This window comes from Mixophyes fleayi, chromosome 11, assembly GCF_038048845.1.
Source record: "Mixophyes fleayi isolate aMixFle1 chromosome 11, aMixFle1.hap1, whole genome shotgun sequence".
NCBI lineage: Eukaryota > Metazoa > Chordata > Amphibia > Anura > Limnodynastidae > Mixophyes > Mixophyes fleayi.
Genome location: NC_134412.1, coordinates 87063956 through 87080792, shown reverse-complemented (window position 1 = coordinate 87080792; position 16837 = coordinate 87063956). Strand labels below are relative to the sequence as shown.

Here is a 16837-nt window from a genome sequence, read left to right as displayed (position 1 = left end):
TTTGCACCCCTTGCATTGTAGCATGGTTTATACAGGAGCAAATTTACTCATTTTTTCGCCTTACTTTTACCTAATGACTCAGGTCCATTGATTTTTCAACAAACCTATCTGTTGCAAGCATCATCGTGCATCTCGCATAACTAGTTACATTTTAAATACAGGGCAAATATTTCAGTAAATATTTAAAATATGAGCTTGCCTCAAAAATATTTTGTAAAATCTTCATTTATGAATATTTTCCACTTTATTCGCCTGAACACAGTGTACGATAGAAGCCGTAGATTACTTACACATAGGTTTAAGCTGTCCTATAAGTTCTTCCTTTGTCCATTTCGCCCACTCTTTCTTGTCCGTGTTGATTGAACAAAGAATAGGACCGCATGGTTTCCCACAATCCTCTATGGCTGGGACATTCAAGTAATGCACCAATACAATATCAGGATTCTGTGACAAAAGAGACAATAGGGAGGTTATTCTTGTAACATTGTTTCCATGCCATTGATTCAACATCTGAAATAGGAAAGGTCAGCTGTAACACTAAAAGGTTAACAAGTTACGTTCAACCTGCTTTTAATGCAGCTTAAATCACATATACGATGAAATGATGTATTCAGTGTCAAAGCCCAGAGCTTTATTAAAGACCTCTGAGAAGGTCAAACCACGTAAAAGATAACAGACCCATTGGATGGAGACTAACATCTGAAAATACGGCTTAAAGCGACTTAAACATTGCAGTTTTTATCAATCATTCTTCCAAAGTCAACTCTAGCACTCTAACTCGCCAATTCATCTGTACAGAGTATGTATAATGATGGAACATGGAGTTTATAGCTGCCTAGTATTATTAACACAAATAATCACAATATTATAACAAAACAATATGGTCTAATTGAAACCGTGGAACTGGTTAAGGAGAGTTTTAAGTTACTCCCTACTGACAATAAACTAAGAAGCAAGGTGTCTTCTGGGAAATGCCATTTACATAAAATAACTTGGGAACGGTTATTCCCAGAAGTGACTTCTGTTAATTGGAAGTTTCCTATTTGTAAAACAAGTTGATGTGATTGTTACAGTATTATAGTAATGTTTTGATAGAAAATGAGCAATGTGTACAGTCTCTGTGAAAAGCCAATTTAAGCCACCTATTTCTACTTTCCATGGGCAAAGCTTAAATGCTGCAGTGGTATTGAGCAGAGATCCCTACTGGAAAACCCTTGGTCAACATATGGCCCTTCTGCTGCAGGGTCTGTTGTCACATTGCAGTAATTAGTCGTTCCTACTACTGCAGTATTTAAACTTCATCAATCTGCAATGTTGCAAGATAAGATCTGCATGTCATCTATGGTTTATGGCACAGCCCAGATGCTGTGAATACAAAGAATGATAGTTGAGGTCATCCCAATGTATTATATATTTATACAGGGAACATAATGCATCAAAGCACTACGTTTCATAATCCATCTGTACAAATTGTACTGACTGGATGTAGACACATGACATGTGTCAAGCATAGATACCAGCCTTATCAGGTAAAGAGAGTTATACTGTATCTTCCCAAATAATGTATCTAACATAGTGGTGTTTCCTATGTATACGTAACAAAAATAGCTACCAATTATAAGTGAGCTATAACCAGTCTAGTGCAAGGTAGACTAATGCGCACAAGTGTCTTATTGCTACTATGGGTTAATGCACTGGGCAAGTTTAAACCTGTGTTAGCAAATAACTTTCAAGGGTTATTTTTTAATTTAAGAATGCTCAAAGGTGCAAATTCGACCTTTATGGACTTGTGACTTTTTAGCATCAATCACTATATATCATGACTTAGACACCTTTCTTCTTTTCTATTATAAACTGCTTCTTGAGTGCATCATTTTTGCCTTCAACAATCCAACTAAGTTTAGGGAGGGAACCGTGGGAGTGAATCTGATGCAGCGTTGTGCATTTAAAAGTGAGACTAATATTCTTAGCTCTTAAAAGCATAATAATGTTGATACAGTATAAAAGGAAACCGTTTATGTTTCAAGAATTAATAGCTTAACTGATAAATGTTTCTGTGGCATTTCCCTTGCATTTTAAAGCAGCTTATTTCTTATAAAACATGCAGTTAGTCCTTAATAATAATTTTTACGACAATATCTTATTTAACAAAAGTTCAACAAAACAGCTAAGTATCGTAGAAAATGCAACTGTGCTCTTTTCCAAAATGATCTGCCCTCCAATATTTATGATACAAATTGTGATGAAATAGAATTCACATCAGCATAGGTTTTCAACGCTCAAGTAAATTTCTGTGTAAGCGTGTGGATATATTGCGGAAAACTCTACTATTCTTCAAAATTGGCTACATATGCTGAAACAAACTAATTTCAAAGTACCCAAAACCTTTAAAGGGAAAATCTTACCAGTACAATAAAAACCACCGTGAATTATAGCCACATTACAGAACATCCTTTGTAATGATATGAATTATATACATACATTAATGTTATTTGTTAATTTGTTGCAAACATTTCACTTCTAACAGCAACAAGGTTTATTTAACAATATATGTATGTATAAGTTTGCACAGCACAACAAGGCTTTTAGAAGTGACAAAGGTACAGGAATGAAAATAAATCTTTACTATACAGGGGAAGAGTAAATGGAGAGCAAATGAACCTTTCCAAAATTATTAGGCATAAAAGATGACAAATAGGATAAAGTCAGCGGGTAATTTATTAAAAGGTTCATCCAACTGACCAATCAGGATAGGACACACCTAAAATATGCAAATTGGCTTTTTTTTCTAACCTGATTGGGTAGCTGGATGCAACAAGTTGGGAAAAACTTATTCAGAATTAATGTTTTGGTTTCTTTGCACAGTAATGACACAATATTTCACACTAGAGTATATCATTTTGCCAGCTTCTATCATACTTGCCCACTATAAGATAATGATCCGGGGGGAGATCAAGGGGTGTATTTAGTAAACTGCGGGTTTGAAAAAGTGGAGATGTTGCCTATAGAAACCAATCAGATTCTAGCTGTCATTTTGTAGAATGTACTAAATAAATGATAACTAGAATCTGATTGGTTGCTATAGGCAACATCTCCACTTTATCAAGCATGCAGTTTAGTAAATCTAGTCCCAAGTGTCAAGTGCAGGAGGGGCTCGGTTGTGTGAATTGCATAATTTTTGCATCACTGCGGTTGTATCATTGTGCCGTGGGACCAAAATAATACAATTTGCAGCAAATCACGTTATTGTGTCCCTATCACCGGAACTTGTTAGGCCTGAACCAATATTTGGGATAAAGCAGTGGTAATTGAGGCTTGGTTATACCACCTCCTACTACTGAATTGTTTTGTGTACAAAATGTTTGTCTCTGTTGCGGTGACATCACTCACATTGAATGTATACGCTACATGTTCGCGAATAGTGGTCCACTAGACAAAATGGCCGACATGATGCTAATAACCTGCATCAAAATACAGTTAAGAAAACCATATCAAATAAGCAGGCTTATTAAGCGGGTAAAACTATGCAGGTATTTTATGGTTGTATTGTTGCAGACTTTGAATAACTGGTTTGCAGTTACTGACGCCTGTACACTTAGCTTTGTTCAATATACAAAGCGGAAGAGCTACCAGCAGATCACTCCGTGGCTTTGATTTAATGCAAGGAATAAAAACCAACCTCATCCTTTTCAAACTGAGTTTTCTTCTCTCCAAATTCTCCGCTTAAATGATAGATAATTATTACTTTCAGCTAATCCCTCAATACCCACTTATGTTAATTCGTCAATTGCCCCCTTTTTAACAAAAATAGTGATCTGCCACAATTATATCCCACTGACACGGGCTTCATTAGTGCAAACACCAACATAAGGCTTCCCTTTACTGAATGAATGCTTTTAATAGGCTGGCACAATCATAATTTATACTCGCTTGTTTCCATGGGGACGGCAGGAAGTATAATAACAAACGTGAGAATGTGACTTCTGTTGCAAAACTACAAAACCAGTGTATTCAATGTGCCGCTGTGTTGTAGTGTTAAATCCTTAGAAGATTTTTTTTTTTTTTATATATAAATAAAAACATCAGTTGCAGAAACACACTGGGGGGGGGGGTGTTTGTGTGCTGAGACAGTCGGATAGCCGAAATTCTCGGTGAAGTTCGCAAACCACACAATAGGGCAGGGGCAAACGCAGGATTTGTAGAGGGGAATTTCCACACCACGCCACCAGTGGGCGAGTCCAGCATGCATGGGGGCGTGGTTATAATATTAGACAGTGCTTGGCTGCTTTCCAACTCTTCCTATCGATATAATATACATGGGCAATGCTGTGTGCACTACTATTAGGTGCACGCAGCTCTCCCTTTTCAAGCAGAGCCGTATGAAGCGGGGGAAGGGTCCAGTCACCTCAATTATACAGTGCCCCAGACTTGGAGGGGGGTTTCCAGGCACCAGAGAACCCCCCTCGGTTTGCCAATGTGGGGGATTGGGAATGTTGCTGGGTACGTGGTGGACATGGTTTGGGCTTACTGTGCACAAAGCGGGTGTCTTTATTGAATGCAGGAAGAAGGGTAAACTGAGGTCTTCAGCAAGTTTAGCTACCTAGACCAAGGCTGTACAACCGGTGACTCTCCAGGTGTTTTGAAACTACAAGTCCCAGCATGCTTTGCTAGCCAAAAACAGCCAGCAGGGTGTGCTGGGACTTGTAGTTTCACAACACCTGGAGAGCCACAGGTTATCCATGTCTGATCTAGACATACTTGTATTAGGGTATAACAGCAAAGCACAATTGTCGGGTGTGTGTCTTCTTCCGGATGTGTGTGGTATCTCTCTAAGCAGTGGTGAAACCTTGGGATGTGCAATCAGGCTTGGCCGACAATGGTGTAACGCCATAATTATACCTCATTTACACTTGTGCTCTCTATACAGCAATGTATTTGAAAGATTATTACACAGGAATGAAACACATTCCCGTTACCCTTAATTCTCTGAGCAAACCAAATGAGGAATTACTAAGCAGTGACCTTACTTTACTAGGGAAGTTGGTTAATAAGAAAGTTGGTGTAATTATATAGGCTGAATATTGGATGCGCCCACGTTATCTCTGCTTCTGCTGTGCGTGTAGGTGATGGGTCCGTGCTAAACAGTAATTACATCATATCTATGGGAAATGGGAATGTAAATTTAATTTAGCTTTTTTGCAGAGTTTATTTTGTTACAACTTACGTGTCTGGTATTTCCAGGCATGGGGACTGAGAATGCACAACGTGGGATCAAAGAACCCGAGGGGACTCAGGGGCAAACGCAGGATTTTTAAGGGGGGGTTTGCTCCCCCCCTCAAAAAAATAAAGAGAGAGAGAGAGAGCTGCTGTGCATGCGGCCGCGTGTGCGCAGCAGCTCCATTTTTTAGCGATGCTGCACCGTACAGCAGCCGCGGCGCTATCAAAGAAGTGTCCGCGGCAGTGCTGTATTGTAGTACAATACAGTACCGCCGAGGACGCTTCTGTGACAGCGCCGCGGCTGCTGTACTGTACAGGGCAATGTTTAGTGCCCGTTTGTTTGCGGAGGGGAGGGGTTTCCTGAGAACCAGAAACCCCCCCTGCGTGCGCCCCCGGGACTGAGCAACTCACTGAAAACCCTTCAGACAACTCTCGCAGTGTAAAGAATAGTGCAAAGAATATTTTTTTTGTGCGCATGTCGGGAGGTTGTTCCTGCTGTATTACCTGGGATATTCCAGTTTAATTGATGCTTCATAGCAATTGTGTAAAAAAAAAAAAAAAAAAAAAGGTATTTGTACAGGTTAGCAAGTTCAACTCTGATGGCGGACCTACACTTGTGTGAAACTTTTTCAACCGCAAGTTAGACTTGTGTTCCACTCTGAATCAGCCCCCCTTTCTCTATGGTGTGGGGAGATTATCAGGAGGGATCTTACATAGCTCCTTAAATTAGGACAAACTCACTCCAAAAACATACCAGTAGGTTAATTGGCAGCTATCAAAAATTGACCACAGTATCTCTCTCTCTCTGTCTGTGTCTGTGTGTGTATATTAGGGAATTTAGACTGTAAGCTCCAATGGGGCAGGGACTGATGTGAGTGAGTTCTCTGTACAGCGCTGCGGAATCAGTGGCGCTATATAAATAAATGGTGATGATGATGATGATCTGTCCAGACCACACCCACTTACAGTGAGGCCACGCCTACTCTGACAGGTCACACCTCTTTCAAGCCTCGGACTGTCCAACAAAAAGGACTGTTAGAGACAAAAGGAATGTTTACAAGTTAGTTTATGGATCAAACATAAACAGAATGGGGCTTGCAGGTGATGAGTCTTAGAACCTATTATTTTAATGATAAAGGATTGTGTCATATTTATATACTTATGTTCATTTATATGTCTGTGATATATGAATAAAAACTCTAAATGTTAGTTAAATATTGATAAATGAATTATAGACATTGAGCCTGAGTCATTAGGACAATAAGGCAAAAAAATTGAGTAAATGTTCTCCGGGACAAAACCATGTTACAATGCAAGGGGTGCAAATTATTTTATTATTTTGCACATGAGGAAAATCCTTACTGTTTTTCCATCCAGCCCACAAATACTTGATAGCTTTATTTTTACAATGAAATTTAAAGTTGATCTAAGAAATGCCCTACCCCAACTATAAATCTTTCCCCACATTTAAAATTTACCTCCCCTCCAATGCAACATGGTTTTGCCCATGTGCAAAGTTACTCATTTTTTTATGCTTTGCTCTCCTTAATGACTCAGGCCCATTATGTTATGACTAGTGTATGTACAATTGGAAAATAAATATTTTATAAATTGATACTTCCCCCTTTAAACAAATTATGCAATCAAAGTGCAAGCAGTATGGTTCACCGAGACATATTTAGAAAAAGGAACCCCTTGAAAATCACTACAAAATATATTTCTGTTTCAGACCCTAAGCAGAGGGCTCAGATTATTACACGTCAATTTATACAGCGACAAATCTGAGTGGCGGCTGTGTTGGGTATGGTACATTACCACACAAAATGTGTTCTGTAATCAGTTGCAGCATTTTGATGCATTGATATTGTCACTTATTCTCCCCTCTCTGGATATCAATTGGAAGTAGATTGGAAACTTTTAAGAGTGTCAGAATTGGAGTACGAAACGGCGGCAGATTTACCTCATAAAAATACATGAAATATTGAAAGTACTTACGTGTTCTTAAATCGAAACCTAGGATGCAAGATAATTGCTGCTAGTAATATTTACACATAAAAGCTTAAGTTCCAGGAAGTTCTCAGAACTACGATAGTCAGAAGAAGGCTGTGAGATGGACGCAGGTTTTTATCTCATCCACGTCAGATGTCGTGACATCTGCTACATAGGCAAACCAAGGGGGGGGGGTTCTAGTGCCTGGAAACCCCCCATCCAAGCCTGGGGCACTGTATAATTGAGGTGGCTGGACCCTGCTCCCGTTTCACACAGCTCTACTTGAAAAGGGAGAGCTGCACCTAGTAGTGCACGCAGCATTGCCCATGTATATTATGGGGATAGGAAGAGTTGGAGAGCAGCCAAGCACTGTCTAATATTATAGCCACGCCCCCATGCATGCTCGTCACGCCCACTGGCGGTGTGGAAACCCCCCCTCTACAAATCCTGTGTTTGCCCCTGCGCTAATTGAAGATAAAGTGATGTGGACAATATCTGTTTCTAATGTATATAATAATTCATCTACTTTTTCTGGTGGAAATAAAACAGTAAACACATTTCAACTGCCAAGTCCTCTGTGGCCTTCTTGTTAGGGGTTATATTAGCAAAATAGCCCCAAAGGGTTATTATAGTATAAAGGGTTGTAATAATAACCCCTCATCTGTCTGTTATAGTTTGCTACATATATTCAGTAGTACAGTGCATCTAGCACTTAGATGGATTCTGCCATCTTTGGGGACCCTAGGCAACATACTATGTTGGGGCCACTTAGCCACTCTCATACCTCCCAACATGTCTGTCACCACCAGCGGGACAGGGGGCGTGGCTACTGCAACATGTGGGCGGGGCTAGGGTGCAGCAGGGGAGTAGTCACACCCCCAGGGGACTACCTTGCGCTATAAAGGAAGGAAACCTCTAGATCAGGCCTGTCCAACCTGCGACCCTTCAGGCGTTGTGAAACTACAAGCCCCAGCATGCTTTGCCAGTAGACAACCTGTCGATAGCTGGAAGGGCATGCTGGGACTTGTAGTTTCACAAACATCTGGAGGGCCGCAGGTTGGACAGGCCTGCCCTAGATCCTCTGGTGTAGGGCAAAAGGGATAGGGGTTATATTTGCTAGCCCTTTGTATGGGAACACGCCTGATATAGGTGTGGAAAATAAGGACTTTTAACTCTGCCGGACACGGCATCGGGGGAGAAACCCGCCTCTGGCTTTTAAAAATAAAAAGTCCCTCTGGGCATCCCCATATCATGGTACATATCCGGGCTTTCATATTGCCCTCTCTGCTCGACCTGCCCCTGCTCTCATCATTTTTTTTAAAATCAGTTGGATACATCTTAGAAATAGATTGACATTTTGGACAAACACTTTTCGGAGACCACGATTGAATGTGCACAAAGAGCTCCTCAATGAAAATCCAGAAGCATCAGCACCCTGCGCCCTCCCATACATTTATAGAGTATGTCCCCTAAAGTGTGTTTGCAATGCCAGGTCTCACATTATCACGTTGCCAAAGGCACACAGAGACACTGTGTTCATACTGCCGTCAATCAAACATCCTCTTGTAAAACTGTACAGATGATTTGGTCACAATTGACCTTCATTAGACAAACAGCCTCTTACTGATGAGCTATTACAGTAAAATATTTGATTAGCTGCTATTTTCTTTGCCCAATGACACAGGTAGCAGGAATATAGCGGTTTCTTCTGAATAGTCCTTTTGGAAATCAGTTTTTTTTTTCTCCAAATATTTGAATTTCCTCTGCTACATAATGACAAAATGTCATTACATGCGAATACAATAGAAGACAATGCTTGTGTTACAAACCGTCATTGAAAATAGCAGACAGATTGAATTGAAGTGTAATAAAATTTCAGCATGATAGTGGACTTCTGATCACAAATAGATACACTTTGATTTAATATAACAGCACAAAGCTACATATACACGGCAGTCATTTCTTCCAGAAAATTATTTTTAAAAGGCTAAATATGCTTTTACCAAACCTTTATCTAATTTGTTTTTAAGAAAGAATCCTTCTGCCCCTCCCGAAGTCCCCGAAATTGTTGCTGTACTAAGAGATACCTTTAACTTCCTAAGCAATCATCCTTGGCATGAACAAATCTCTCTTATACATAGGATACTAGATCACTCATGCACTAGCTGTAGTGTGTCCATACAACATACGTCATTCATCTAAGTTTACATGGCTGTTATGTTACTAGTACTTATGCAATGGTTGTCTATCTATAGGTCCATCTTTACATAAGTGAAGCCTGTAGACTCACAACATTTGGTGTCCTAAGCTCCACCCAATCCGCAGGCCACAACTCTTTTCTCTTTTGTTTAAACAAAACATTCTGAAGTTTCGCTGGCCCGGAATACAATGTAGCGTCACTGCCATTACAAACTTACAAGTGGATTAGTTATAATCAACATATTTATTTGCTGGTCATAAAAAAAAAATTGCTATGGGGAAAGAACCAAATCTGTCGCACCAAGACACGAACCCACTGTGCCTAATGCTAAATGCCCAAATAATTATGAGTTCCAATGTTCCTTTTACTTTGATGTATTATTTAAGACCAAACAAGCAGCACTGTGTGATAAATGTGTATTATAATGGGAAAGGTCCAAGCAGACAGCCCTTTAACTGGACTTTCTCACCTTCACCCAGAAAAGTCACAGTCCTCACACAGTAGGAGAAAATGGACAAACGTACGGCCTAATGGCATCATCATCATCATTTATTTATATAGCGCCAGCAGATTCCGTAGCGCTTTACAATTGGGAACAAACAGTAATAAAACTATACTGGATAATACATACATACAGAGAGGTAAGAGGGCCCTGCTCGCAAGCTTATACAATCTATGGGACAATGGTTTGATACACAAGGGTAAGTGCTACATTGTATTGAATATTTGTCCAGCTAGAACGCAAAGGTTACAAAGTATTTTGTGGGCTGTGTGATCAGTCACACAACTATGTTGGTCAGAGGGTTGTTGTCTTGTGTTAGAGGGTGGTAATAGGGTAACCTAGGGAGATTAAGAAGGTGGTTGAGGAATATTATAAGCTTGCCTGAATGGATGGGATTTCCGAGAAAGCTTGAAGGTTTGAAGACTAGAGGAAAGTCTTATTGTGCAAGGGAGGGAATTCCATAAAGTGGGTGCAGCCAGTGGGTAATTTAGGACATGGTCACATGATGGGTGGGTACTTTAGGGCATGGTCACATGATCAGGGAGCAACAACGCAAAACAAAACACAGATTTGCACTACACCGTCCGATCATATATACCCTATATTGGATTTTTTTTTTCGTTTTCAAAGTACATTTTTTTTATTTATTGAAATCTAATTACTGCCTTTAAGCAATGCAAGGCAATTTAATATATACATACACAACAATTTGTATTAATTACTTTGCCTTACGCACCGTTCCCCATTAATCCTTAATATTTAGTCATTTGGAGATTGCACATTGTCTTGTTAAAAATAATTGCTCAGGTGGACTGACTCCAGATCAAAGCACTTAGCAATATATATATAGCCTGAAACCCTTAAATCAAGCATTAGAGAAGGTTGTCAGCCTCGTCCGGCTTGATGATCTCACTATAGGACAGCCGTGTCAATAGGAACGTGGAGGCAAATGGCTGTAATTATATGTCTGCACATTCACAGATCAAAGCTCCTTTGCAGGGAAGATCAATTTGTTTGATCAGTTTGCGAGCGCCTGCTGGGTTGCTGGGCTGGAATACGCAGGAACCCACAAAGCATCGCAGAATTACTTTACCAGATATAAAGCAGATCAAACAGATGGTGCAGGAATTTTGTAGAGAGCAACTAGATATCATTCGCGGGTAACTGTGCTTGATGTAGGTGCAGATCAGTGATGGGCAACCTGATACACTTCAGGGGCCACATGGGCGGCCCGCTGGCCTTCATAAGGGCCACACATTACCCTTAATCTCAATAATAAGTTAAACTACATTTAATCAAAGAAAGACACTTATCTGTAATAAGATACCAGCAGGCATGTTAAGCAAGAGTTACAAGCTATAACAAACACATCTGACAATATAAGCAGGAGGGGGCTGGGGGCTGCAGAGCATAGGCAAACCACTGTATAATTGAGGTGGCGTAGTGGTTAGCACTTCTGCTTCACAGCACTGGGGTCATGAGTTCAATTCCCAACCATGGCCTTATCTATGTGGAGTTTGTATGTTCTCCCTGTGTTTGCGTGGGTTTCCTCCGGGTGCTCCGGTTTCCTCCCACACTCCAAACATACTGGTAGGTTAATTGGCTACTATCAAAATTGACCCTAGTCTCTCTCTGTCTGTGTGTCTCCCACTCTGTCTGTGTGTGTGTGTGTTAGGGAATTTAGACTGTGAGCTCCAGTGGGGCAGGGACAGATGTGAATGAGTTCTCTGTACAGCGCTGCGGAATCAGTGGCGCTATATAAATAAATGGTGATGGTGATGATGATGATGATGATGATGATGGCTGGACCCTGCCCCCGCTTCACAGGGCTCTGCTTGAAAAGGGAGAGCTGTGTCCACCTAACAGTAGTTCACGCAGCATTGTCCATGTATATTATGGGGATAGGAAGAGTTGTAGAGCAGCCAAGCACTGTCTAATATTATAGCCACGCCCCCATGCATACTGGTCACGCCCACTGGTGGAGTGGTGTGGAAACCCCCTCTACAAATCCTGCGTTTGCCCCTGCCAGAGGAAGGCTCGGAGGGCCGGTATTCATGATCATGTATATTAATTTTAGCATCTATGCCAAAATTACCGATTAGGCCACACCCCCAATCTGCACAAGCCACGCCCATAGCCTCTGAAACCACACCTACGACACCGCACATCTGGGTACCGAAGGTTGGAACTGTCCCATGAAAAATACGTTATGATTTTATAGTTTGGATTTTTAAAGATCCAATCGCAGCAGAAGTATTTGCATCTCATTGGACACATAGGTGTTTCCAGAACAGACTGTACAAGAATTGTGCCTTTTACTAATCAATAAATGATTCATTTAAAAATTCACGGAGATCTAGTAGGCTTATTTAACAAAGCAATCAAAGTAGTTAAATAGATTATATAATTTTTAGCAGCAAATCAGATATAAGCTTTTAATAGGCTGACTGCACTAACCGGAAGCGGACCATTATTGCTATGGATTACAGTGTATTATTGCTCTTTACACCATGCTAATAAATGGACACTAATACGTGTAATATACATTTGAAGAAACACCTATAGCATAATGTTATATATATATATATATATATATATATGTTATCTAATTATACTCTGCCCTGTAAAAGCACAGGTTCCAAAGAGGATGTACTTTCCGTTTCACACGACTGTATGATAGTAAATTACCACCACTAAGTTTGCTCAGCCCTCTATGTGCCCAATGTAACTGCTGTATCACCACTCCTAGCTCCGCAGAACTGGGATGAGACAATGATTATGGTGATGATTGGCAGCACTGAATTAAAGTAACAACAGCGCAAATATAGACCCGCTAATAAAATGTTTCCTTCGATAAGTGCTTAGCCGACTTTGAAATACTCTGGCAATATTGCCTCAATACAGTAAACACCGCCCAGGTGTTTCAGGAGATATGAAACCGACTAATTAAATGACAATCAAGTCGCCTTGGAAACATTGTAATTGAAATGCACACTTACATGGTTACACGCTGCCAGTCAGGACTACAGCACTTGAACTCTGTCACAGAATTTCGCTGGGTGTATTAATTAGCTTGATATTGCCTTGTTTTTTTTTTTGGATAGTTTGCAGAGCTGGATTTGCCAAACAAGACACACGGCAAGTGAGGGCAGGACTATTAAATCTGCTAGTTGTAATGACTATATTCATTTATAATACTTCCTCAATATATTATAAAAGGAGGATGGAGGTTTGGATCATGAGGTGTTACAGTCAGGGTGTATTCATTTACAATGCCTAGGGCAGTGATGGGCAAACTTTTTCAGGAGCGGGCCAAATAAAAAACAAAAAATTATATTGGCCCGCCTAAAGTCATTAAAAAACTCAAATATCTAAATATATAATACAAATGTTTTGAATGGGACGGGAGGGTGTTATATAGCAGTGTTACCTCTATAAGTGCAGCGATCGTACAGACACAGCACTTATTTCAGTAGGTTGTTGCAGATCCATCTTTCTGGTGAGCCACTAACTGACAACACAGCAGCCAATCGAAATCCGCCTTAGTATATGGCCCAGCCCATCTCTTCTCACATGACTTTCAGCCATTAGGGGGCGGGCAGGTGTTTGAGTGATTGACATATGAAGTGTCCTTTTAGGAAGAAGGATGAAGTGTAATGGAGGAAATAGCTGGGAAGGCATAAAAATGAAGGTTCTGACACACAGGGTCGGCCCTAATAATTTTATGCATATTTAAATAAAATTTTTTAAAATATTGGCGGGCCGGATAGAACCTCTAAGTGGGCCGGATTTGGCCCGCGGGCCGTAGTTTGCCCATCACTGGCCTAGGGCATCCAAAACTCAAAGTACCAACTTGGAGGTGAGATGTAGCCAGACAGCTGTGTCTACAATTAATCTTTTTTTGGATGAAGAAAAGTATTTTTGTTATTACATCAGTGATCGGTGATGCAGGAACAGTAGGATTTTGCCCATTCACTGAAGGCCCAAAAATGTTAGTTAATCTTATTGACAGCAAATTTACTGAGTTCAGAAAGAAATTATCTACAAGAGCATAGCGCGAAAGGGATGAAATAAATACAATTGAAATTCATTTCCATTATTATTATTGTTGATGTGTAAGGTAGGGGCAAACGCAGGATTTGTAGAGGGGGGTTTCCACACCGTGCCACCAGTGGGCGTGACCAGCATGCATGGGGGCGTGGCTATAATTTTAGACAGTACTTGGCTGCTCTCCATCTCTTCCTATCCCCATAATATACATGGACAATGCTGTGTGCACTACTGTTAGGTGCACGCAGCTCCCCCTTTTCAAGCAGAGCCGTGTGAAGCGGGGGCAGGGTCCAGCCACCTCAATTATACAGTGCCCCAGGCTTGGAGGGGTTTTCCAGGCACTAGGAACTCCCCCTCGGTTTGCTTATGTAAGGTGCCACAGTGCTCCACAGTGGGTGAAAACATAAAACAGGGACATACAAGGTAGACAAAATAAATTGAGAATTTATTTTGGGTAGTATAGGTGGGAGTTGGGCAATAAATACTGCCCGAGGTGTTTCAGAAGATATGAACCAGACTAATTAAATGAACATCAACAGATTCAATGTACCAGTCACCTACAAACTGTAATATATACAAAGAACAGTGAAATAATAACTTGCTAATTATCGGTACACAAGTGAAGGGTTGAGGGTTGAGCGTCTGTTTACTTCAGGGGAAAAAAAACAAATACCTTCATCAAGTTCTCAGACACAAACAGGATATAATTTCTCTTGAACGGGTCATCTTATTTCTAATGTGTGCGACACAAAGAGATAAGCAGCTTAATATGACAAGCAGCTGACATGTGGATTGGGAGAGAATTTCCTGCCTGCAACCAAACACACCTGTTACTTTTTGCAAAAAAAATAAATATATATATATATATATATATATATGGGCTGGTTGTAATAGGGCATTTGGGTGGATCAGTGCTATCACTTATGATAAAGTACCATGTAAACTTATGATTGTCCAGGCTTATTAAAACTACATCTCCCACAATACACCATCAAATGACTGCCCACTAGCTGGAGGAGTATGGATGTTTGTCGTTTATCAGAAAAACCGTAGGACGCTTTTAAGTCTCCAAATCAAGGAATAAAAACATTTACTTTTGGCTGAACTTTAACTTAAATGGCTCGGTAAGCATCATGGGGTACACAGTCCTACACCAGAAAAGAATGCTAGTTCTAGTTCGTCTCGATAATTTTTCATTGACTAATTATGTTTGGAATAATATTTGCCGTTTACGAACGTGCCCCAGTTCTACAATGACACTGTTAAACAATTCTGCTCTGTACGGATCAAGCACTGCAGTCGAGCGGTTGTAGCTGGAAGACATGCATGATAGCCAGTAAAGCAATTTAAATACCTACAAACAGCAATTGAATTGTTTGCTCTGGTTACTGTTGGGTCCTAACGAATCACATGTGGCCGAGTGATTTACACTTGAGTGAGCCCAAAATGCTGACTAAAGACTCTTATCCCTGCAGAACACAGCGAGGCTGCTTAACACTGCAAACATTTTTAACTTTTTAAGCAACATCTTTGGTCAACATACAATTTTACAGTCATCCCACCTGTAATCCAATGCAAGGGAAGAGCGTTCCCTCAGCATCGGATCGTAGTGGGCCTGTGAGCTACACACAGTGGAGGCAGCTATTTTGGGAGCTGAATTTTTATTCATGAGAATGCAGCCAATCAATTCTCTAGGACCAGTGACATCATTTACATGAGTTAGTGCGTTAATGATGTCACTAGTTTCTAGCTAATTGATTGGCTGCATATTGGTTCAGGCCACAAACAAGGCTGCCTGCGCAAGAGGTCTTTTGGAATACATATAAAACAGAGGCTTATTTTACACCTGTTATATGCTCTCCAACTCCTCCAACTCAATAATTTTAGACAGTGCTTGGCTGCTCTCCAACTCTCCCTATCCCCATAATATACATGGGCAATGCTGCGTGCACTACTGTTAGGTGCACGTAGCTCTTCATTTTCAAGCAGAGCCGTGTGAAGCGGGAGCAGGGTCCAGCCACCTCAATTATACAGTGCCTGAGGCTTGCCTATGTATATATATATGATGACTGATAACAGAGTGCAGTAGCTTGCACTAAGCTGGACGGCGAATGCAGATAGAATATCAAACACCTCAAATTCAGTCAAGACATGCAAACTTTTACATATGTTTGTGGATGTTATTAGAAGCAATTTTACATTAGCAAACTTGTAGGCTTCATAGTTCTTAAAGAAAGAAATAATTCTTAAAAACTCTTCCTGAACCATTTGTGTGCATACCTCCCAACTATCCTGATTTAGGCAGGACAGTCCTGATTTGAGGGCTATGTCCCAGGTCTCAGTAAGTTGTGAGGTATCTGTCGTCCAATGTGGTGAACGAGAGCCAAGCACACCTGCCACTAGTGCGCATCAAAGAATGGGTGCCATGCTCCATAGATATTTGGTCATGCCCCCCGGCCGCATGAAAAAAATAGTGTAATAAAAACAATTACAAAGACAGATACAATATACTTACAGATTAAAAAAAAAATCAATAAATACAGGGCGTTATTTACTAAGAAGGTGCAAAAGTTCAAAAACCAATAGCCAATCAGCCATCAGCTTTCATTCTGTAATTTGCACAAATTCCATCAAAGCTAATTGCTGATTGGTTGCTCTGGGTTACTGCACATTTGAACTCTGTCCGTGAATAGCCCCCATGGAAGACGGACAGATGAGCTGACCAATGAATAGACAAAGTTTAGACATGTATAGGTACTGAGGAGGACGGACACACAGAGCTACTGTACAGACGGCAGACAGACAAATGAGATGTGACACAGCAGCCTCTCTAACAACTGCTTATAAAAGGGAGAATTAATGACTAAATGAAAAACAAG

General features: G+C 40.6%; 1 protein-coding gene across 4 annotated transcripts in view; it reads right to left on the bottom strand.

Annotated features, from left to right (window-relative positions):
• CAMTA1 (calmodulin binding transcription activator 1) overlaps positions 1-16837 on the bottom strand; it is a 1141371-nt gene that overhangs the window by 217217 nt on the left and 907317 nt on the right. For all 4 annotated transcript variants that reach the window (XM_075190128.1, XM_075190126.1, XM_075190127.1 and 1 more), the window contains exon 6: positions 291-444. In XM_075190128.1, the coding sequence (XP_075046229.1) occupies positions 291-444 (154 nt within the window). The remainder of the gene's footprint in view (positions 1-290; positions 445-16837) is intronic.